Raw genomic sequence first — 20,435 nt, 5'->3', positions numbered from 1 at the left:
TGGGAGTGCTGGTAGCATAGGGCTTGAGGAGACAGTCCACATAGCCAGACAATCCTGCTGCCAGGGTGCCAATGCCTGAGATGATGGGGCGTCCAGGATTCCCAGGTTTATGGATCTTGGGAAGCAGATAGAATACCCCTGGTCGGGGTTCTAGGCATGTGTCTGCATAGATCTGTTCCTATGCTTTTTCAGGGAGTTTCTTGAGCAGATGGTGTAGCTTCTTTTGGTAATCCTCAGTGGGATCAGAGGATAATGGCCTGCAGAATGTGGAGTTAGAGAGCTGCCTAGCAGTTTCTTGTTCATATTCCAACTTATTCATGATGATGACAGCACCTCCTTTGTCAGCCTTTTTGATTATGATGTCAGAGTTGCTCCTGAGGCTGTTGATGGCATTGTGTTCAGCACGGCTGAGGTTATGGGGCAAACGATGCTGCTTTTCCACAATTTCAGCCCGTGCACGTTGACGGAAGCAATCTACGTAGAAGTCCAGTCTCTTGTTTTGAGCTTCAGGAGGAGTCCAAGCAGAATCCTTCTTTTTGTAGTGTTGGTAGGAAGGATTCTGTGGGTTAGTATGTTGTTCAGAGGTGTGTTGGAAATATTCTTTGAGTTGGAGAATTAATATGTAAACTAGATACCATTAACTTGGGTTTGAATAGCCACTGGGAGTGGCTGGGTCATTACACATATTGAATCTATTTCCTTAAGTTAAGTAGCCTCACACCTTCTTGTCAACTGTCTAAATGGGCCATCTAGATTATCACTACAAAAGTTTTTTTCTCCTACTGATAATAGCTCATCTTAACTAATTGGCCTCTCTCAGTTTGTATGGTAACTTCCAACTTATCTGTATGTGTGTGTGATATATGTATATATAATATATGTTCCATTCTATGCATCCGATGAAGTGGACTGTAGCCCACAAAAGCTTATGCTCTAATAAATTTGTTAGTCTCTAAGGTGCCACAAGTACTCCTGTTCTTTTTGCAGATACAGACTAACACGGCTGCTACTCTGAAACCTGTCAGAATACAAAGTGTACAGTGCTCACTTTATATTTATTTTTTATTACAAATATTTGCACTGTAAAAAAGAGAGTAGTAGTATTTTTCAATTCACCTTATACAAGTACTGTAGTTGCAATCTCTTTATTGTGAAAGTGCAACTTACAAATGTAGATTTTTTTTAACATAACTTCAACTCAAAAATAAAACAATGTAAAACTTTAGCGCCTACAAGTCCACTCAGTCCTATTTCTTGTTCAGCCAATCACTCAGAAAAACAAGTGTGTTTATATTTGCAAGAGATAATGCTGCCCGCTTTGTGTTCAGAATGTCACCTGAAAGTGAGAACAGGCGTTCACATGGCACTGTGAACACAAATGGCACAGCTACCATGAGAACAGGTGTTCACATGGTGGCTGGTGTCGCAAGATATTTACATGCCAGATGCGCTGAAGATTCATATGTCCCTTCATGCTTCAACCACCATTCCAGAGGACATGCATCCATACTGATGATGGGTTCTGCTCAATTACAATCCAAAGCAGTGTGGACTGAAGCATGTTCATTTTCATCATCTGAGTCAGATGCCTCAAGCAGAAGGTTGATTTTCTTTTTTGGTGCTTCGGGTTCTGTAGTTTCCGCATTGGAGTCTTGCTCTTGTAAGACTTCTGAAAGCATGGTCCACACCTCGTCCCTCTCATATTTTGGAAGGTACTTCAGATTTTTAAGCCTTGGGTTGAGTGCTGTAGCTATCTTTAGAAATCTCACTTTGGTACCTTCTTTGCGTTTTGTCAAATCTGCAGTGAAAGAGTTCTTAAAAGAAACAACATGTGCCGAGTCATCATCCAAGACTGCTGTAACATGAGATATATGGCAGAATGTGGGTAAAACAGAACCAGAAACATACAATTCTCCCCTCCAAAGGAGTTCAGTCACAAATTTAATTAACGCATAATTTTTTTAATGAGTGTCATCAGCATGGAAGCATGTCCTCTGGAATGGTGGTTGAAGCATGAAGGGACGTATGAATGTTTAGCATATCCAGCACATAAATACCTTGCAATACTAGCTACAAAAATCCCATGCGGATGCCTGTACTCACTTTATGGTGACATTGTAAAAGAGAAGTAGGCAGCAGTATCTCCCATAAATGTAAACAACCTTGCTTTTCTTAGCAATTGGCTGAACAAGAAGTAGGACTGAGTGGACTGGTAGGTTCTAAAGTTTTACATTGTTTTGGTTTTGAGTGTAGTTATGTAACAAAAAAACCCCTATATTTGTAAACTGAACTTTCACAATAAAGAAATTGCACTACAGTACTTGTATGTGGTGAATTGAAGAATACGATTTCTTTCTTTTTTTTTATCATTTTAAGGTGCAAATATTTGTAATAAAAATAATATAAAGTGAGCATGGTACACTTCATATTCTGTGTTGTAATTGAAATCAATATATTTGAAAATGTAGAAAAACATCCAAAAATATTTAATAAATTTCAATTGGTATCCTATTGTTTAACAGTGAGATTAAAACTGCGATTAATTTTTTTGAGTTAATCACGTGATTTAACTGCGATTAATCAACAGCCCTAATATTTACATTCTCAGGCAGGATGGAAAAACCTCACTGACCCTTCAGGGATAGCTACTATATGCATACCCATTCTCTTCATAAGGCAACTTCCTCTACAAATACTGACAGGTTTCAGAGCAGCAGCCGTGTTAGTCTGTATTCGCAAAAAGAAAAGGAGTACTTGTGGCACCTTAGAGACTAACAAATTTATCTGAGCATAAGCTTTCGTGAACTACAGCTCACTTCATCGGATGCATTCAGTGGAAAATATAGTGGGGAGATTTATATACATAGAGAACATGAAACAATGGGTGTTACCATACATACTGTAACCAGAGTGATCACTTAAGGTGAGCTATAACCAGCAGGAGAGCGGGAGGTGGGGGGGAGACACCTTTTGAAGGTGGGCCATTTCCAGCAGTTGACAAGAACGTCTGAGGAACAGTGGGGGGGGCGGGGGAATAAACATGGGGAAATAGTTTTACTTTGTGTAATGACCCATCCACTCCCAGGCTCTATTCAAGCCTAAGTTAATTGTATACAGTTTGCAAATTAATTCCAATTCAGCAGTCTCTCGTTGGAGTCTGTTTTTGAAGTTTTTTTTGTTGAAGAATTGCAACTTTTAGGTCTGTAATCGAGTGACCAAAGAGATTGAAGTGTTCTCCAACTGGTTTTTAAATAATTCTTGACATCTGATTTGTGTCCATTTATTCTTTTACGTAGAGACTGTCCAGTTTGACCAATGTACATGGCAGAGGGGCACTGCTGGCGCATGGTGGCATATATCACATTGGTAGATGTGCAGCTGAACGAGCCTCTGATAGTGTAGCTGATGTGATTAGGCCCTATGATGGTGTCCCCTGAAGAGATATGTGGACACAGTTGGCAACGGGCTTTGTTGCAAGGATAGATTCCTGGGTTAGTGGTTCTGTTGTGTGGTTGCTGGTGAGTATTTGCTTCAGGTTGGGGGGCTGTCTGTAAGCAAGGACTGGCCTGTCTCCCAAGATCTGTGAGAGTGATGGGTCGTCCTTCAGGATAGGTTGTAGATCCTTGATGATGCGTTGGAGAGGTTTTAGTTGGGGGCTGAAGGTGATGGCTAGTGGCGTTCGGTTATTTTCTTCGTTGGGCCTGTTCTGTAGTAGGTGACTTCTGGGTACTCTTCTGGCTCTGTCAATCTGTTTCTTCACTTCAGGAGGTGGGTATTGTAGTTGTAAGAATGCTTGACAGAGATCTTGTTGGAGAACACTTCAATCTCTTTGGTCACTCGATTACAGACCTAAAAGTTGCAATTCTTCAACAAAAAAACTTCAAAAACAGACTCCAACAAGAGACTGCTGAATTGGAATTAAATTGCAAACTGGATACCATTAACTTAGGCTTGAATAGAGCCTGGGAGTGGATGGGTCGTTACACAAAGTAAAACTATTTCCCCATGTTTATTCCCCCACCCCCACCCCCACCGTTCCTCAGACGTTCTTGTCAACAGCTGGAAATGGCCCACCTTGATTATCACTATGAAAGGTTGTCTCCACCCCCCACCCGCCGCTCTCCTGTTGGTAATATCTCACCTTAAGAGATCACTCTCCTTACAGTGTGTATGGTAACACCCATTGTTTCATGTTCTCTATGTATATAAATCTCCCCACTATATTTTCCATTGAATGCATCCAATGAAGTGAGCTGTAGCTCATGAAAGCTTATGCTCAAATAAATTTGTTAGTCTCTAAAGTGCCACAAGTCCTCCTTTTCTTTCTACAAATACTGGTTACTCACTGAGACATTTTAAACGCCAGGAGCAGGAAAAGGCTAACAAAGTCCTTTTCAAATGTCTCATGAAGACCGCCGTCACCTGGGCATATCCCTTTTTAGCTATGAGTATCAGTCCCAAATCCTTTCATGTAGCCTCAATTAAATTCCTCAGACTTAGTATCTGTGCTCTTTTCTGCTGCACCACCTCCAAAATAATAATATTCAGCCTTGGAGACTCCGACACACTCACTGACCTGGGACGACAAAAAAAACGTATTTTTGCACAGGTATGTAAAACCATTCTCCCAGAAGCATCACATTCAGGGTGGGCAAGCAGATGCACCCAGGCTACTGACATTTTATAATGATTTACAAGACTGCTATAAGCACTGCACACAATATTCTCTAACAATTCATATACAGTGTAGTACCTCTTGCTTGGTACTTAAACTCTATGCTAATACAAACTTGCTAGTACCTTGTTTATCTTTTTTATTGCTGCTGTGCACTGGGATTCAAATCCTCCTCCTGATCTGGGTGATTAGTGCATTTGAATGCCACCCAATCACTAAACTGGCAGAAAAACGTGGAACAAAATCAAAACGAAAAGAAGCATCCACCACAAAATTACTGCTCATCACCAGCTACAGGTCTAATTTATGCTCTACATTTGGATGTTACAGCGCAAATAGTCTCTTCACTACTCTAGGAAATATATCAGGGGAGACAAGAAAAATTAAAAAGAAAAGAACGAGGAGTACTTGTGGCACCTTAGAGACTAACAAATTTGTTAGTCTCTAAGTGCCACAAGTACTCCTCAATCTTTTTACTGATACAGACTAACACGGCTACCCCTCTGAAACAAAAATTAAGCATTTCACAAATCTGAGCTGCAGCAATTAATCAGCTTATGCATGCTAGGAGAACCATCAGAAGAATTCCAGAGAAAAAGGACAGACATGGTGACACCTTCATGTAAAGAGCTCGTAGTGACATTTTGCGTGTGTATGAAGAAAGACCTATTACAGAAGTTTGGAAAGGGGAGAATGGTTGTAATAGCAAAGGAGGAGGAAGAAAGGAACACTTCCTGTAGCATCTTCAACATTCAATAGCCATTTCAGAGATCAATCTTATTTTACCCATCTGTTTGCTTAGAAGATCACACTGCATCATAATTGCGATTTCTCCCCTCCCTGCTGGATAGCAGGGGGAGAGGCACGCCCACTGCACACCTGGTTGAGCTGGTCACCTTTTAGAAGTCTCTAGAAACACAAAGAACTGTCTCTCTCCCTCTTACTCTCCACTTTACCCCTATATTTGCCACTATGCCATTTTTCTACACGTCCCCAGAAGAGCACATTACAAGGAGCTATATACTCACATACATTCATAATTTCCAAAATCAGGTACAAGAAACTGGAGGTGATCTGCCATCCCCGCAAAAATGCAATGGCGCTAGAAAGCTAGTTGTAAGGGAAAGTGCGTAAGTGTTCAGTCAACAAGTATGAAGATCATGTGGCATTTTTTGAGTTTGACATCAAAGAGGATCATTCCAAATATCTAAACACCAAATCCTCAAGTTTCTTTCAAATTTGACAGCTAAGAAGAAGGTGTGATCCTCACAGGCAGAACACTTCACACTAATGTTTCTTAGCCCTATCTAAGGCATCTTAACCCAGACCACTAGAGTTGTTAAACTGATGTCTTATGTATATAGCGTCTATTTCTTCACAATAAAGTTGCCATTTTGCTGACTGGTGTTGCTGAGGTTCTATTTGTCCCATAGACTCAGAAAAGAAGAAGTTTGGAAAGTTACAAGCAAGTGAAAACAGGGGATTAGAAAGGAAGCATTTATGCCACCTAGCAGTCAGTGCTGCTGCCACTACTGCATTATGAATGTATCTCTTTACATTCAAAATGAAATGAACAGACTGTTTTCAAGTATGGGGTTTTTTCCACCTTGTAACATGGCAACAATGAGAAGTGCCACAATGAATATGATAAATACATTGTGTGGCAAGGTAAGTCCTTTGTCTCATCAGACTTAGCACTTCCCCCTCGGGCTGTGGCAGGCCTGGGGTAAATCAGCCCCACTCTGAGCAGTGTTGGTCTTCCCTCTTCTGTGCTCTTTGGCTGTATTTTCAGGGTAGGCCTTGGGGTCGGCCTGCGGGGTGACCCTCCACGAAACAAAAAGGAAACAGTCTCTCAAACACAAAAACAAAGGGGGATACTTTTCCCTGCCTCCTCAGCGGGGTGGGGTGTTGTCCTGTTGCTTGCCCCAGGGTGTCAGTCCTTCCCCGAGCAAACACTCAGGTTTGGCTTCCCCTATGGGAAGGAGCACAACCTCTTACCCTGGAGAAGCCTATTTCCCTGCTGCCACTAGCCTGGCAGCAGCTTGTCTTTCTCTCTCCTCCTCCTCTCACCAGAGGAGGGGTTTTAAAAGGTCTCAGGCAGCTCTTAATTGGATTCAGGTGTCCCTCTTTTCAGCTTGTAGGAAAAGGGGCCTTTAACATTCTAGGGCTAACATATCTTACCTCAAAAGGATCTTACGGGAGGGGAGGGTGGCTCCCCGCCCATCCCACACCCCTGGCCCTCCGGACCATTTCATCAGGTCCCTGTCCTGTAAGCCCCCTCCCCCCAACCAGCCGTCCCACCTGTATGCCTTGAGCTGGCTGCACGACCTGCAACCAGTTTGCTTCAGAACTGCGCCAAGGGCACATCTGTACACGCTCATGCTCTCTGTCTCTTCATCTTCATGTCCTGCCACAACACTAAGTGACGGGACCTGTTGCCACCTAGTGAGGGTAAGGAACTTCGTTGGGCCAGCCTGTATTCTACCCTAGTCCCACGGCCCACCGGGGATATCAGCTGGCAGCTCCTTCACGGAGTTGTGAGCACGGGCGTGTACCAGGTGCGGTTCACCTCCATCCCTGACACCTGTCCCTTTTGTAGCATGAGGGAGACCCTGGCGCATGCCTATCTTGAATGCGCCAGGTTACAGCCCCTATTCCGGCTCCTCCTGGACCTCCTTTTATGTTTTTGGCTACACTTCTCCCCCCCCACCTCTTTATATACGCACACTCTATCTGTGGCCCCACAAAGTCGCAGGACCCGCTCGTCAACCTCCTCTTCACGATGACCAAAGTGGCTATCTATAAACCCAGGAAGAGGATGCTGGCTGAGGGGGTTCTCTATGACTGTGGGGTCTATTTCCATTCCTCCCTGTGTTCACGTCTCCAGGCACAGATTCTTGGTTGGCATCCACTGGCTCCCTTGACACCTTTGAGGAGCCTTGGGTGCTGTCCGGGATTCTCTGCTCAGTGTCCCCTTCTTTGTCCCTAGTTTTGACCCTTTGACCCTCACACCCATCCTTGTTATTTTTCTGTTGCCCACCGTAATTATTTGAGCCCCAGGTTCAGTGGATGCTCCCTGTAGGCTGCTCCCCACCTCCCGCAACCTAATATGAGCATCTTCTTGCAGCCGTCTGGCCTGACTTTGTCACAGTTGTTAGATGTGTGGTGAGCTCTCTAAATGATCTGAAAATCAAAAAGGAATCATGCAAAAAGTAGAAACATGGATGGATTGCTAAGGAGAATACAAAAGAATAGCACAAACATATAGGGACAAAAATCAGAAAGACTAAGGCACAAAATTAGTTACATCTAGCAAGGGACATAAAAGGCAATAAGAAGTAGTTTTTTAAATGTATTAGGAGCAAGAGAAAGGAAAGCATAGGTCCTCTACTTGGTCAGGAAGGAGAGCTAATAATTGATGACATCAAGATGGCTGAGGTGTTTAATGCCTATTTTGCTGCAGTCTTCCCTAAAAAGGTTAATGGTGATCAGATACTCAACACAATAAATATTAACCACTAGTGGGAGGGAACGCAAAACAAAATAGGGAAAAAACAAGTTAAAGAATATTTAGCTATGTTAGATGAGTTCAAGTCAGCAAGGCCTGATGAAATTCATCCTAGGATACTTAAGGAACTAGGTGAAGCCATCTCAGAACGTTAGCAATTTCTTTGAGAACTCAGGGAGGATGGATGAGTCTCAGAGGACTGGAAAATGGCAAATGGAAAACCTATCTTTAAAGAAAGGACAAAGAGGACCCAGGGAATTATAGACTGGTCAGCCTAATTTTGATACATGGAAAGATACTGGAACAAATTAATAAACAATCCATAAGCACCTAGAGGATAAGAGGGTTATAAGGAATAAGCAGCATGGGTTTGTCAAGAACAAATCATGCCAAACCAATCTAATTTCCTTCTTTGACAGGGTTACTGGCCTATTGGATAGGAGGTAACCAATGCACTTGATATATCTTGATTTTAGTGAGGCTTTAAGGTGGGTGCACAACTAGCTGAAAGAGGCCCAGTTGCATTTCAAGATGAAAAGACCCTTAACTTTATCTTATGCAGTTTGCAGTCTCCCTTTCCCCCTTTTTAAGCCTCCCCATCCTCCTCCACTGGTCCAGTTGGTGTATGATTTTTACTGTCCTTTGTTAATTTTACATTAAGAACATAAGAATGGCCATACTAGTCAGACCAATGGTTGACTGTGTGTTGTGCGAAGAAGTACTTCCTCTGTTTTAAACCTGCTGCCTATTTATTTCATCAGTGACCCTAGTTCTTGTGTTATGACAAAGTGAAGGAATAAATAACACTTTCCTATTCTTTCTCAACAGCATTCATGATTTTAGAGACTTCTATACCCCCCCTCCCTAGTCATCTCTCCTATGCTGAACAGTGCCAGTCTTTCTAATCTCTCCTCATACAGAAGCTGTTCCATACTCCTCCTCATTTTCATTGCCCTTCTCTGCCCTTTTCCAATTCTAACTTTTTTTTTTTTGAGCGAGGTGACCAGAACTGTATGCAGTATTCAAAGAGTGGGTGTACCAGGTATTTATATAGTGGCATTATATTTTGTTTTATTATCCACCCCTTTCCTAAAAGTACCCAACATTGCTCCCTGTTGCCTTTTTATAACTAGAACAAGTTTTGATGGTAGTCTCCCCACATTAAATACTTTGTCCTTTTCTGTTGTTAGTTTCCCAGGCATTATTGAATTTCAGCCAATGTTTTAACGCATTCTGCATTTCTTTGAAGCTCAATAGCTATTGTACGGCTCTTTCTTCAGGGTCCTGTCAGCATTTCACTCCTGATATCAGTGGTCTCAAACTTCAAATGAATCATATTTGGCTCGATTCCGCTGATTAGCTCCAGATTAGTCACTGGCCTGGTTGATAGCCCATATTCTGCAAATATGAGGAAGCACTGCCTCCTTCCCTAGAGCTCCAACTATTGTTATTACAGTCAGTCCTGGACTAGTTGAAATCCCTTATGAGTGCTGAGCAGTGGCATTTTTACAGGCTGCCTCTATACGAAAAAAACATTGTGATCTACCTTCCAACTTGCCCATGAGGTCTATAGCAGCAGACGACCATTAGGGGCTGTTACAATGCCTTTAGGCTGCTAATGGCATCAGGTCTATAAATCTCTTCCAATCCTGCCCGTGCTATTGAGCAACTTATCTAGTGTCTCACAGAGACCATGGCATGGATTTAGACTAGCTTACAGGATAGAGAAAACAATCAGGGGAAATGGTAGAAATTATGTCACCTCTCTGATCAACGGGAGCCACTTTCATCGACCCTGTTCCAGTCCACTACTAAGACCCCTGAAGTTGTCCTTGGTTCTGTTAAAACTTCATGCATGCAAGAGATTCTTCCCATGTGGGCTGCACTAAGTGGACATTCCCTAGAATCCTGCCAGATGCCTTTTTCTCAAATCCCTCTTCCTTGCTTTGACACCCAAGGGGCTGTTTGCAATTCTGCTCTGAGTCAGACATCTCAAAGACCATTTTCTTTTCCCCTGCTTTGTGGTTCCCTTTCAATAGCTTGTCAGGCTGATGGTCCTCTGCCTCAATCTGTTCATTTAATATCCATCCAGAACAGAGCATTTATCGGCAACGGTGAGATTGAACAGCTCCATACAAATTTCCCTTCCTTGTTTCCACCTTCTTCCATCTTTCTCCTCTATAGCACATGCATTCAACTTCCCCAGTTTCATCTTCAGCAGATGTGTGAGCCGCTGTAAGTCCTCCTGCAGCTTACATTTCATGCATGTGTAGCCCCCTCCTGATTTTGCCCATCTTCCAGAAACAGCAACACTAAGGGAATGTCTACACTCCAATCAGAGGTGTAACTTAGGCACAGTAGCAATGAAACCAGGGCAGTACACATTTTACAAGCCTGCTTGGGACCTGGGGAATGTACTCAAGCAGCTTGCCCATGCTGCCAAGGCATCATTGCTATCATTATTTGAGCTAGCTAGATCAAAGGCAGCTCACGAATGTCTACAGTGCTAGACTCAATCCTCTGATTACAGTGTAAACATACCCTTGGTCGTCTGCATCTGACTGTCTTAGCTCTTTCATTTGCCATTCTAATGTCCTTATTTCTCCTAACTTCTTCCTGTCTAAAATCAGTCAGTGGCCAACTAACTTGATATTCCTTCTTGTCTTGCCTATAAAGAGGAGGGTTATGGGAATTTTTTTCCTAGTTAAAAAAATGCAACAAATAAGGATTTGCCTTACAGTAACAAGCAGAAGAACAAGATGAGCATAGAGGGGGATGAAAACCAGGTTTCCTTCCCCTCTTGTAGTACAATTACATACATACACCTGCACACATGGATTCATCATAACTGCACATTTCATCTCTGCAGCACACTTATTTTACTAGCAGCATGAATTTCATCCTGCCATTAGAAAGCCAGGTTATATATTAAGTTACTGATAAAAAAAATTAGAGTATCATGGAGACACATGCAGTATATGAAATTTCCCCAAGAGATGCTCAGATCTAATTGTCAGGGAAGTGCCTGCTTTTCACTCAGTTTTCCACCTGGACTAATGGGGCTCTAAGAAGCAAAGTAACTTGTCCAGAGCTCCAACGCGAAGAAGTGCACGGCTCAGCAGGAAGTTTAACCCAGGATGCTTCTGGTTACAGGTCCCCTGTTGTAGGCTTTAAACTACAGGAGCCCTTTGGGAAAAGGAGGCTCATCTTGAGTCTGTGGTCATACCATTACTCCTTTGTCTGAGCTATGATCTGAGACTATAAAATACCTATAGAAGCTCAGCTGCAGCGTTCTTACCTATCTGCAGAGGGTCTTTGACAGCCCGCATCCGGAATAACTGCTCCCCCCGCTGGAACTCATCCGCACTGCCATTCGCCAAGCAGGAGTACAACCTAAGAAAAGCAAACATAGTTCCTTTTCAAACACAATCTTCACTGGAAAAAAACAGAACTGCATCCCATTCCCAACCTACGGGAGCACTAAGTGTTCACTGCTTTGAATACATAAGGATAGTTTTAGCCAAGAGACATGAAAGGGCACAAACTGAATTTGTTGAATTGGTTATTTGGGTAGGTGAGATATAAGAGATGAGTGACTGCAGTAAAGAGTTCTGCCTCCATAGCACCATCGAGTGAAGATTGGCTCTGTGGTTCTGTATGAGAGAGAGACAGATGTATCATTTAGGAACAGCGTCCAGCTGATGCACTGTCAGACCTAGTCATCAGTAATCCATAGTTGTTCTTCTCTATCTTTTGTTTTTGCTACAGATTTGGGGTGAGTGAGTAGGAATGGTTATTTTTGAGATGAGTGGATCAAATCTGAAGTTAGTACTTTAAGGCTTGGGCCAGCAATTTAATATTGGACGTATCTGAAAAAAATATTTGGTTCACAAACTATATGAGCGATTCAAATTCAGCTTTAGATTAAAATTTTAAGATTTTGTTAACGGAATTCTTCACAAAATGTTAAGAGCACTTTTCCTCACTTAAAAATAACATTCATAACAAATTAAGTTTAAAAGGAAATTTATGAACTATTGTTTGTACAGTGCTTTGATCATGTAAAGAGGCATATATATTTTTATGCAGGCTTAATGCAAATCGACTACACAGATTTTATTTTAAATTTTAAAAAAATCAGCTAAGCTGAAGGATGAGAAATTTCATACCTTTCTCAAGAATGGTTCTTCAGGGCTGAGGGATGCAATAGGGATTTAGAATGCAATGGCTCTTTCAAATTTATGGTAGTTGTGATGTTGCTCTGGCAAAAAAGCCAAGTCGTCACTAGTTGCAATTTCAATATTTTGGGCAGTTAATGACTGTCTCCAATTTTGTTAATACAGTGTTCATTATATTTTTTAAACATCTGTACACCATCTTCTTTTTTGGGTCTTAAATAAGTTAGGTTTTGTTGAAAGTCATTCTTGCTTCACTTTTAAAGTGGGGACCATCCTTTTCTGTCATTTTTCTCTAACTCCTTATCTACAAAAATCATTAATCGCTGTCTAACTGATCCTGTGAGTTATTGACATTGACTTTTCACCAGGGATGGCATGGTATTTACCAGAGGCGATTTTCTCCCAGGTAAAATAATGGTTTTTACCTCTTTGGGAAAAACTAGTTAGTCACAGTTTAAGGCATTTTCTATTTTAAAAACTGTTTTGTTAATGAACACCACATTATACTTAGTTTTAGTTACACAGTCAAATTGTGGTTACACAAGGCAGCAGATTCACAGATTAATTTAGGATTGTAGAAATAAAAATAAAACTGCAGTGGGAGCAATATTAATACACAATTATAATATTGAACATTGGAATGTTCTGGTATACATACTGGCTTGGTATTTTCTCAAGGAAGTTATACATGTCATGACTCATATTTCAGTATTTAATCTTATATAAAGAACAGTCAAAAACACTCGATTGTATGAAAACCACAGTGCAGAGTTATAGGCTTGAAGTATTAATCAATCAGAAGTATGCAGAGTTGCAGATTATCACTCCAGGTCCATTTGGGCACACAGCATTCTTTAGCATTCTTTGATGTAGTGGACAGACCAAATCTATTCCTCCGTTTTGAATGGATGTATCCAAAGTTTGAAAAAAATTGTTTTATGCTTACTGGACCCTATGCAATTTTTTCCTCTACTTTCCCGGTTCAAACTGGGTTTAAGCAGATATTTACCGTGCCCTGTCCTAAACCAGTTTTTCCCCAGGAAATTGCCAACCCTGCATATTACCATAAAGGCTTTAAAGTTAAACCTTCTTCAGAGACTCAGATTAGCTTTACAGGCCCTTTTTCAGTTCCCAGTGTCACTGGTTCCAAATATGTACCATGACTACAGATTCCTTTTTAAGAGTCACCAAAATGCTTAATGAGATTTGCTATCATTGTACCCATTAGGCAAGTTACTGGATGTTTTTTTACAGTCATCACAAACTGAAACTAGCTGCCTGTATTCGTCTACAGCTCTACTGTACACATCTGGAACTCCTCCTCCTGTAGGAACCTTCCCCTGTCTGTGAGACATGTTTACTCTCATCTAAGTAGTGAAAGGGGGCCCCTTTCTAAAGGAACTCCCAGAGCACTGCTTTAGCAGAGGGTTCTGGCTACGCACTGAATGCACGTGCTCGCATCCCTCAACTGGAGAGATTTATGGGAAATTCCTGAAGAACCACCAGATAGTCAAAATTCCAAAAGAACCAAAAGCAGAAAGATTATTGATCAAATAACCATTGATATATTTGAAACCACATAAGAAATAGAACCACTTCTCTGACCCACCCCTATTCTGGCCATCCAGGAGGTCAATACCTCTCCAATTCATAACTAAGACTAGGTCTACACAACTAGCAAAGGTGAGTCTCAGAGCCTGGGTCTACAGACCTGAGCTCATACTACAGCGCTAAAAATGTGTGTATACATTCGGACTTGGGCTGGAGCTTGGACTGTGAAGGCCTATAGGCGATGGGCTTCAGAGTCCAACCTCCAGACCAAGCCACAACATCTACACAACTGTTTTTAGCACCACAGCACAAACCCAAGTCTTAGTCTCACTGCCACAGACACCCTGAAAGACCTCTAAAGGAATTCATGTCTTTTTCAGAATTTCAGATCTGTTAAATCCTGCCTCTTCAGCAACAAATTCAACTAAGGAAAAACCTACACAAAATGTGCCTAAGATGCAGGCATTAGAATGGTACCAAGAAAGTGAGGGACCCCAATTTGATCCAGGACTCTCCTGTATTGAGATCAATTTGTTTCAAAGCACAAATGCGACCAGAACAGAATATATTACCTGATGTCCTCCTCGTTCTCTGGGAAGCTCCAGAAGGCGATCCGAAGCTGCAGCTGTTCAGGTACGGGGGGGTAGACTTTCTCCACTACCTCGAATGGAATGTGAAACGCAACCTGCTTCGCAGACAGTTCCACCAGTGGAATCACCAAACCATCTAACAGGACAAGCAATATTAGATACAATTACCCATAGATAGAGCCAAACTAATCAGAGGCTGAAAACAGAAGGAATGGAAGCTACTCCTCTTATTTCTCTCCTCCAATTGGGTTAGCTACAAGGGAGTGGCAGCATAAGACTTTTCTGGAGAGTCACCTGCCAATCCAATGTCTGTTCCCAGCCCCAGGGCACAGGAGTTGCACACTCTTGTGAACCCACCTGCTTGTGTGTGGAGAGTTCTGTTGGCCCAATAAGGCTCCAATGACCCAGACGTTTTGTTACCTGGACTTGCTGAATCATGCCAGACTTTTTATTGAAAAGGTAACAAATTACTTCACATATTTCTGTAAGAACCCTGTGGGGCGAATCCTGAAGGTTAGGCTTTTTTTCCATTTACCAGATTGGAAATTGCATGTTTTCATTATGGTATAACCCAAAGAACAGCCCAAGCCCCCTCTGCTGCTGAATCAGTTTAAGATACTGCAGAGACTTCACTAATTATACTGCTGGACACACCTGGCTATGATACTCAGTGCTACAAAGGGATGCAGATTTATATTTTAAGGTCTGGGGTTCCCCCCCCAACAGGCTCTTCCATGGCCCCAATGAATCCTAATAAGAGGGCTAGTTTCTCTCATATCTAAAAATCCCAGTCAGTGAAAACATTCTCTTCCCTTCCACCCCAGAAACTTTTAAATGGAGGAAGGATGAGCTTGTGGCTAAAGCAAAGGAAGGGGAGTCAAGAGACCAAGGTTCTAATCCCAGTTTTCAGAGTAACAGCTGTGTTACTCTGAATTTATTGGTTAGTCTCTAAGGTGCCACAAGTACTCCTTTTCTTTTTGTGAATCCCAGTTTTGTCAGTCTGTGACCTTGGGCTAGCCTTACCTTCCCCAACTATAAAACGGACACAGTATTTCCTAATTTCCAGGAACACTGCAAGACTAAATTGAAATCTGTAAAGTACTCATAGTTCCTCACACTCCAGGACCTGTACGATTGCATGATACAGGTGTCTCATGGTAACCAGAAAGGAGAAGCTTTCCAAGGGATTCAGCTGCAATACTCTGCCATCTCATGCTCCCCTTTTCCAGAAAATTGGTAAGGAAAAACTGAATTATGATAGGATTTTGTTTATTCTACACAAAATACTACCGAACTGTGACTGGTATTAAGTGCAGATACACAGACATTAATTAGTGCAGAGTTTACTTTTACCAGTACCACTGGGAATACGGTACTAGTGAATTTATCAGGAGGTCCTAGATCACCAGCTTCCCAATCCACACCAACTCCCCTACTGCTCTCCCTCCATCCTCTTCTTTAATCTGTAGAAGGGAATTGGTTATATAATTTAAGATCCCTCCCTTTCACATATCAACCACATCAAAATAATTACTAAACTGGACTACACTCCGTAGCCTCCTTTGCTCTATTCAGCTCTGATGGGCTGGCTGGGAACAAAGCCTTTTCTTTTTACAAAACAGCTCCTGATACTCCAGCCAAAGACTACTCACAAATGGTGAGTTGAGCTTTCAGGTCCAGACTGTAGACAATGGAGAGAAGCCACACGGGCATGAAATTAGCTGATCTCCAGTCATATTAATCATTCATTAATATTAGAGTGTCCAGCGGTCCGAACCAGGATCAGGGCAGGATTGTGCTGGACACTTCACAAACACATCATAAGAGAGTCCCTGCCTCAAAGAGTTTACAATGCTTCATATGCAGGAAAGACTCTCTCTGAACTCATCAGTAAGGCCAATTCACAATGGCTAGCTTGTGGGGCAGACAAGGACTGGCTGGCACTTTATAAGAAATTTTACGAACTATCGAATGAAATACATGAGGCAGGGATCCCGTGGGAGAAAAATATTATGTGATCATTAATGCTCTACTTAACTTGTGATATTGTGGAAATTACAGATGCCACAACATTAGGTTTCCACCACAATTTTGACAGAAGGGGGCCCCATGCTCAGCCCCGGGTGGCCAACAGCAGAAAATCGCAGAATGGACTTTATTACCGCAAATAATAAGGTCCGTTATTACTTTTCCACAATTTTCCATGACTTGTCCACAGCTTAGCTGCAATTTTTTGACAGTCATCCTGCAATTCAAGTAGGGACATAGCAATCACATAATTAAAAACTGTATCATAATGCATATGCAGAAGGCGGCTGACCTATGGTTGCCTGTGAAACCTTAACTCAGGCATTCCCTAACTTTTGAGTTATCAACTTCCAAATTAAATAACTTTCTTTTAACCTATTTAATGTAATATTATTTATATTGTGACAGGGTTGGGCCAGATGGCTATAGGAGGGTAATAGAAGGCAGATATATAAACCCCAGGTTAAGTAGGTCCCTTTTCCCTGGGTAAGTAACAGGGAAGGTTCCAGAACAATCAGGAACCTTCTGGAGACAATTAAGACAGGGTGATTAGAACACCTGCAGCCAATCAAGAAGCTGCTAGAATCAATTAAGGGTGGCTAATCAGGACACCTGGGTTTTAAAAAGGAGCTCACTTCAGTTTGTGGTGTGCATGTGAGGAGCTGGGAGCAAGAGGCACTAGGAGTCGAGAGTGAGAACGCGGACTGTTGGAGGACTGAGGTGTGTACAAGCATTATCAGACACCAGGAGGAAGGTCCTATGGTGAGGATAAAGAAGGTGTTGGGAGAAGGCCATGGGGAAATAGCCCAGAGAATTGTAGCTCTCACATAACTGTTCCAGGAGGCACTCTAGACAGCTGCATTCCACAGGGCCCTGGGCTGGAACCCGGAGTAGAGGGCGGGCCCGGGTTCCCCCCAAATCCTCCCAACTCCTGGTCAGACACAGGAGGAGTCGACCTGGACTGTGAATTCAGAAAAACGGCCAAGCTGAGGGCTGCCGTGAAGCTCCAAGGCAGCAAATCCGCCAATAAGCGCAAGACCCACCAAGGTAGAGCAGGAACTTTGTCACTATATATATATAAATATATAAATATAAAAATACATATACACACACACACAAAGGGCTGTCAACTGTTTAAAAAAATTAATCGCAATTAATTGCACTGTTAAACAATAATAGAATATCAATTTAAATGTATTATAAATATTTTGGATGTTTTTCTACATTTTCAAATATATTGATTTCAATTACAACACAGAATACAAAATGTAGAGTGCTCACTTTATATTCACATTTTTATTACAAATATTTGCACTGTAAAATCAAAGCATGAAGAGGCATATGAATGTTTAGTTTATCTGGCACGTAAATATCTTGCAATGCCAGCTACAACAAACACCATGAGAACACCAGTTCTCCCTTTCAGGTGACAATGTAAATAAGGAGCAGGCAGCATTATCTCCCGTAACTGTAAACACTGTTTGTCTTAGAGTTTGGCTGAACAAGAAGGAGGACTGAGTGGACTTGAAGGCTCTAAAGTTTTACATTGTTTTATTTTTGAGTTGCAGTTATGTAAAAAAAAATTCTACATTTGTAATTTGCACTTTCACAATAAAGAGATTGCACTACAGTTCTTGTATAAGGTGAACTGAAAAATACTACTACTTTTGTTTCTTTTTTACAGTGCAAATATTTTTAATAAAAATAATATAAAGTGAGCACTCTACACTTTGTATTCTGTGTTGTAATTGAAATCAATATATTTGCAAATGAAGAAAAACATACAAAAGTATTTATAATAAATTTAAACTGGTATTTTATTATTGTTTAACAGTGTGGTTAAAACTGTGATTAATCATGATTATTTTTTAATCAAGTTAATTTGTTTTGAGTTAATCACTTGAGTTAACTGTGATTAATTGACAGCCCTAATAAATACACATCAGTGTATGGTTTTAGTCCTCTCACTGCCACCTCTCTTTACATTGTTCATTCTTAAATGAAGGGGCATAGTGCCTCTGCACACATCTGTATAGCACTCAACACAATGGAACCCTGATCCTGACCGGGAGCACTTGGTGCTAGGGGAATACAAATATTAAATAATTACCCAAGAACAGAAGTGCCTTATGAAGGGGACGAGCAATGCAGTCAGATACATTTTATATATGTAGATCAGCCCATACATTTTTTAGCAAAAAGAAAAGGAGTACTTGTGGCACCTTAGAGACTAGCCAATTTATTTGAGCATGAGCTTTCATGAGCTACAGCTCACTTATGAGCTGTAGCTCACGAAAGCTCATGCTCAAATAAATTGGCTAGTCTCTAAGGTGCCACAAGTACTCCTTTTCTTTTTGCGAATACAGACTAACACGGCTGTTACTCTGAAACCTACATTTTTTAGCTATCAGATTAAGGGAATCTTATCCCACAACTACTCAGGGTGGCAGGGATCCAGCCTACCCTGCACTCTTGAAACTGCAGCCCTGGGCCCTAAAACCAGAGATACTGGAATGGACTTATCTCCAAGCACCCCACTGCTTTGCTAAGACCCACTTCCATCCCCACACTGGGACAGTGGCCCTGGTCAGACACTGCCCACCCCACCCCCACCTCCTACCCCTGCCAAAGCCTTCTTTGTCCAGTGCCTAATTAATACAGTTTCAGATATTCCATGTTTTATGTCTCTTAATCTCCCTAACCAGCTTTTAAACCTCTGCTGGCAGGCAGAATGTAAACCAATCCAGCCCCAGTCTCTCCCTGCCCACCAGCCTCCAGGCAACATTTCAAAGGAAAACCCAAGCACTGATGTCACCAAGCGCTTTCCCTCACTCTGCCCAGAGACAGTCCTCCAGTCAGAACAGTCAGCACTCTTAACTTGAGAGGATGGGATAGGATGAGATGAAAATGCATGCAGCAGAACAGCCAAGATCTCCCCCAACACAAACAGGCCTGTCAAATTGAGGGATTACATGAACACAGATGGAAAGAGCATACACAGCTTTCAAACATCTACATTTCTGATCATCTGATTACACTGAAATTACTAGACATGCTAAGCAGCAGTCCCTTTGATTAGAGGGGCAGTTAATGGAGTCAGTCCTTTACAGACTAGAATTGTTTTTCCAACACCAGAGGGATGTGAAACATTGACCTTTAATCTGCCTTGAAAAGGGGGTGTCCCTATTTTGTGGTGCATTAATCCCATAGTTAAATCCAAAAGATCTAAGCATAACTGAATTACAAAGGAAATAGGGTGTCCCTTCCTTTACAGTTAACAGTGAAACCAGAGTTGGAGGAGGAAAGACTAGATCCATTCTCATTTTCCGTCAAGTGCTTTCTACCATCTGCAACTGTCTGGCCATCAAAACCCCATGGCCATTTTATTTGTGAGACAGGATGAAATTTTAAAATCACATTTGTTACTACACTAGGTAACAATGCAGGCACAAATTAACGCCTAAGATTACTATAACTAAAATATTTTTTAAAAATCATCCCTTTGTCCTTTCAACAGCACTTTGTTTTGAGTCAGTTTCCCCTGTTTGTCTGGGTCTTTCACACAATGCCAGAGGAGAAAAAAAGATCTAAAAACTTTGAAATGTGATTGTGAAACTGGAAAAGCTGACAAAGGGATCTGGGGGCAAGTGAAGTATCTGAAACAATGTTTAATTATAGGTTTCAGAGTAGCAGCCGTGTTAGTCTGTATTTGCAAAAAGAAAATGAGTACTTGTGGCACCTTAGAGACTAACAAATTTTAACTTTTCATTAGTATTTTCAAAAAACTTGTTTAGACAGCAAGTTGAAGCTGTCTCTCTCTAAGTGAATTTTTAGTGCTGGTGACAAAAACTGAACTGAGTCTCAGTGAAGGCAGTGAATGAGTGCCAGTTATTATGGCGGTTTAT

The 20,435-nt window shown here is 41.6% G+C and overlaps 1 protein-coding gene across 3 annotated transcripts in view; it reads right to left on the bottom strand.

Moving 5' to 3' along the window:
- ZSWIM8 (zinc finger SWIM-type containing 8) overlaps positions 1-20,435 on the bottom strand; it is a 147,455-nt gene that overhangs the window by 62,248 nt on the left and 64,772 nt on the right. For 2 of the 3 annotated variants that reach the window (XM_073352871.2, XM_073352872.2), the window contains exons 2-3: positions 14,485-14,638; positions 11,482-11,576 (exon numbers count right to left, since the gene is read on the bottom strand). In XM_073352871.2, the coding sequence (XP_073208972.1) occupies positions 11,482-11,576; positions 14,485-14,638 (249 nt within the window). The remainder of the gene's footprint in view (positions 1-11,481; positions 11,577-14,484; positions 14,639-20,435) is intronic. The other variant, XM_073352873.2, reaches the window with a different exon arrangement.

This window comes from Lepidochelys kempii, chromosome 7 (genome assembly GCF_965140285.1).
Source record: "Lepidochelys kempii isolate rLepKem1 chromosome 7, rLepKem1.hap1, whole genome shotgun sequence".
NCBI classification, from domain to species: Eukaryota; Metazoa; Chordata; order Testudines; family Cheloniidae; genus Lepidochelys; species Lepidochelys kempii.
This window is presented reverse-complemented; position numbering and strand designations above follow the sequence as displayed.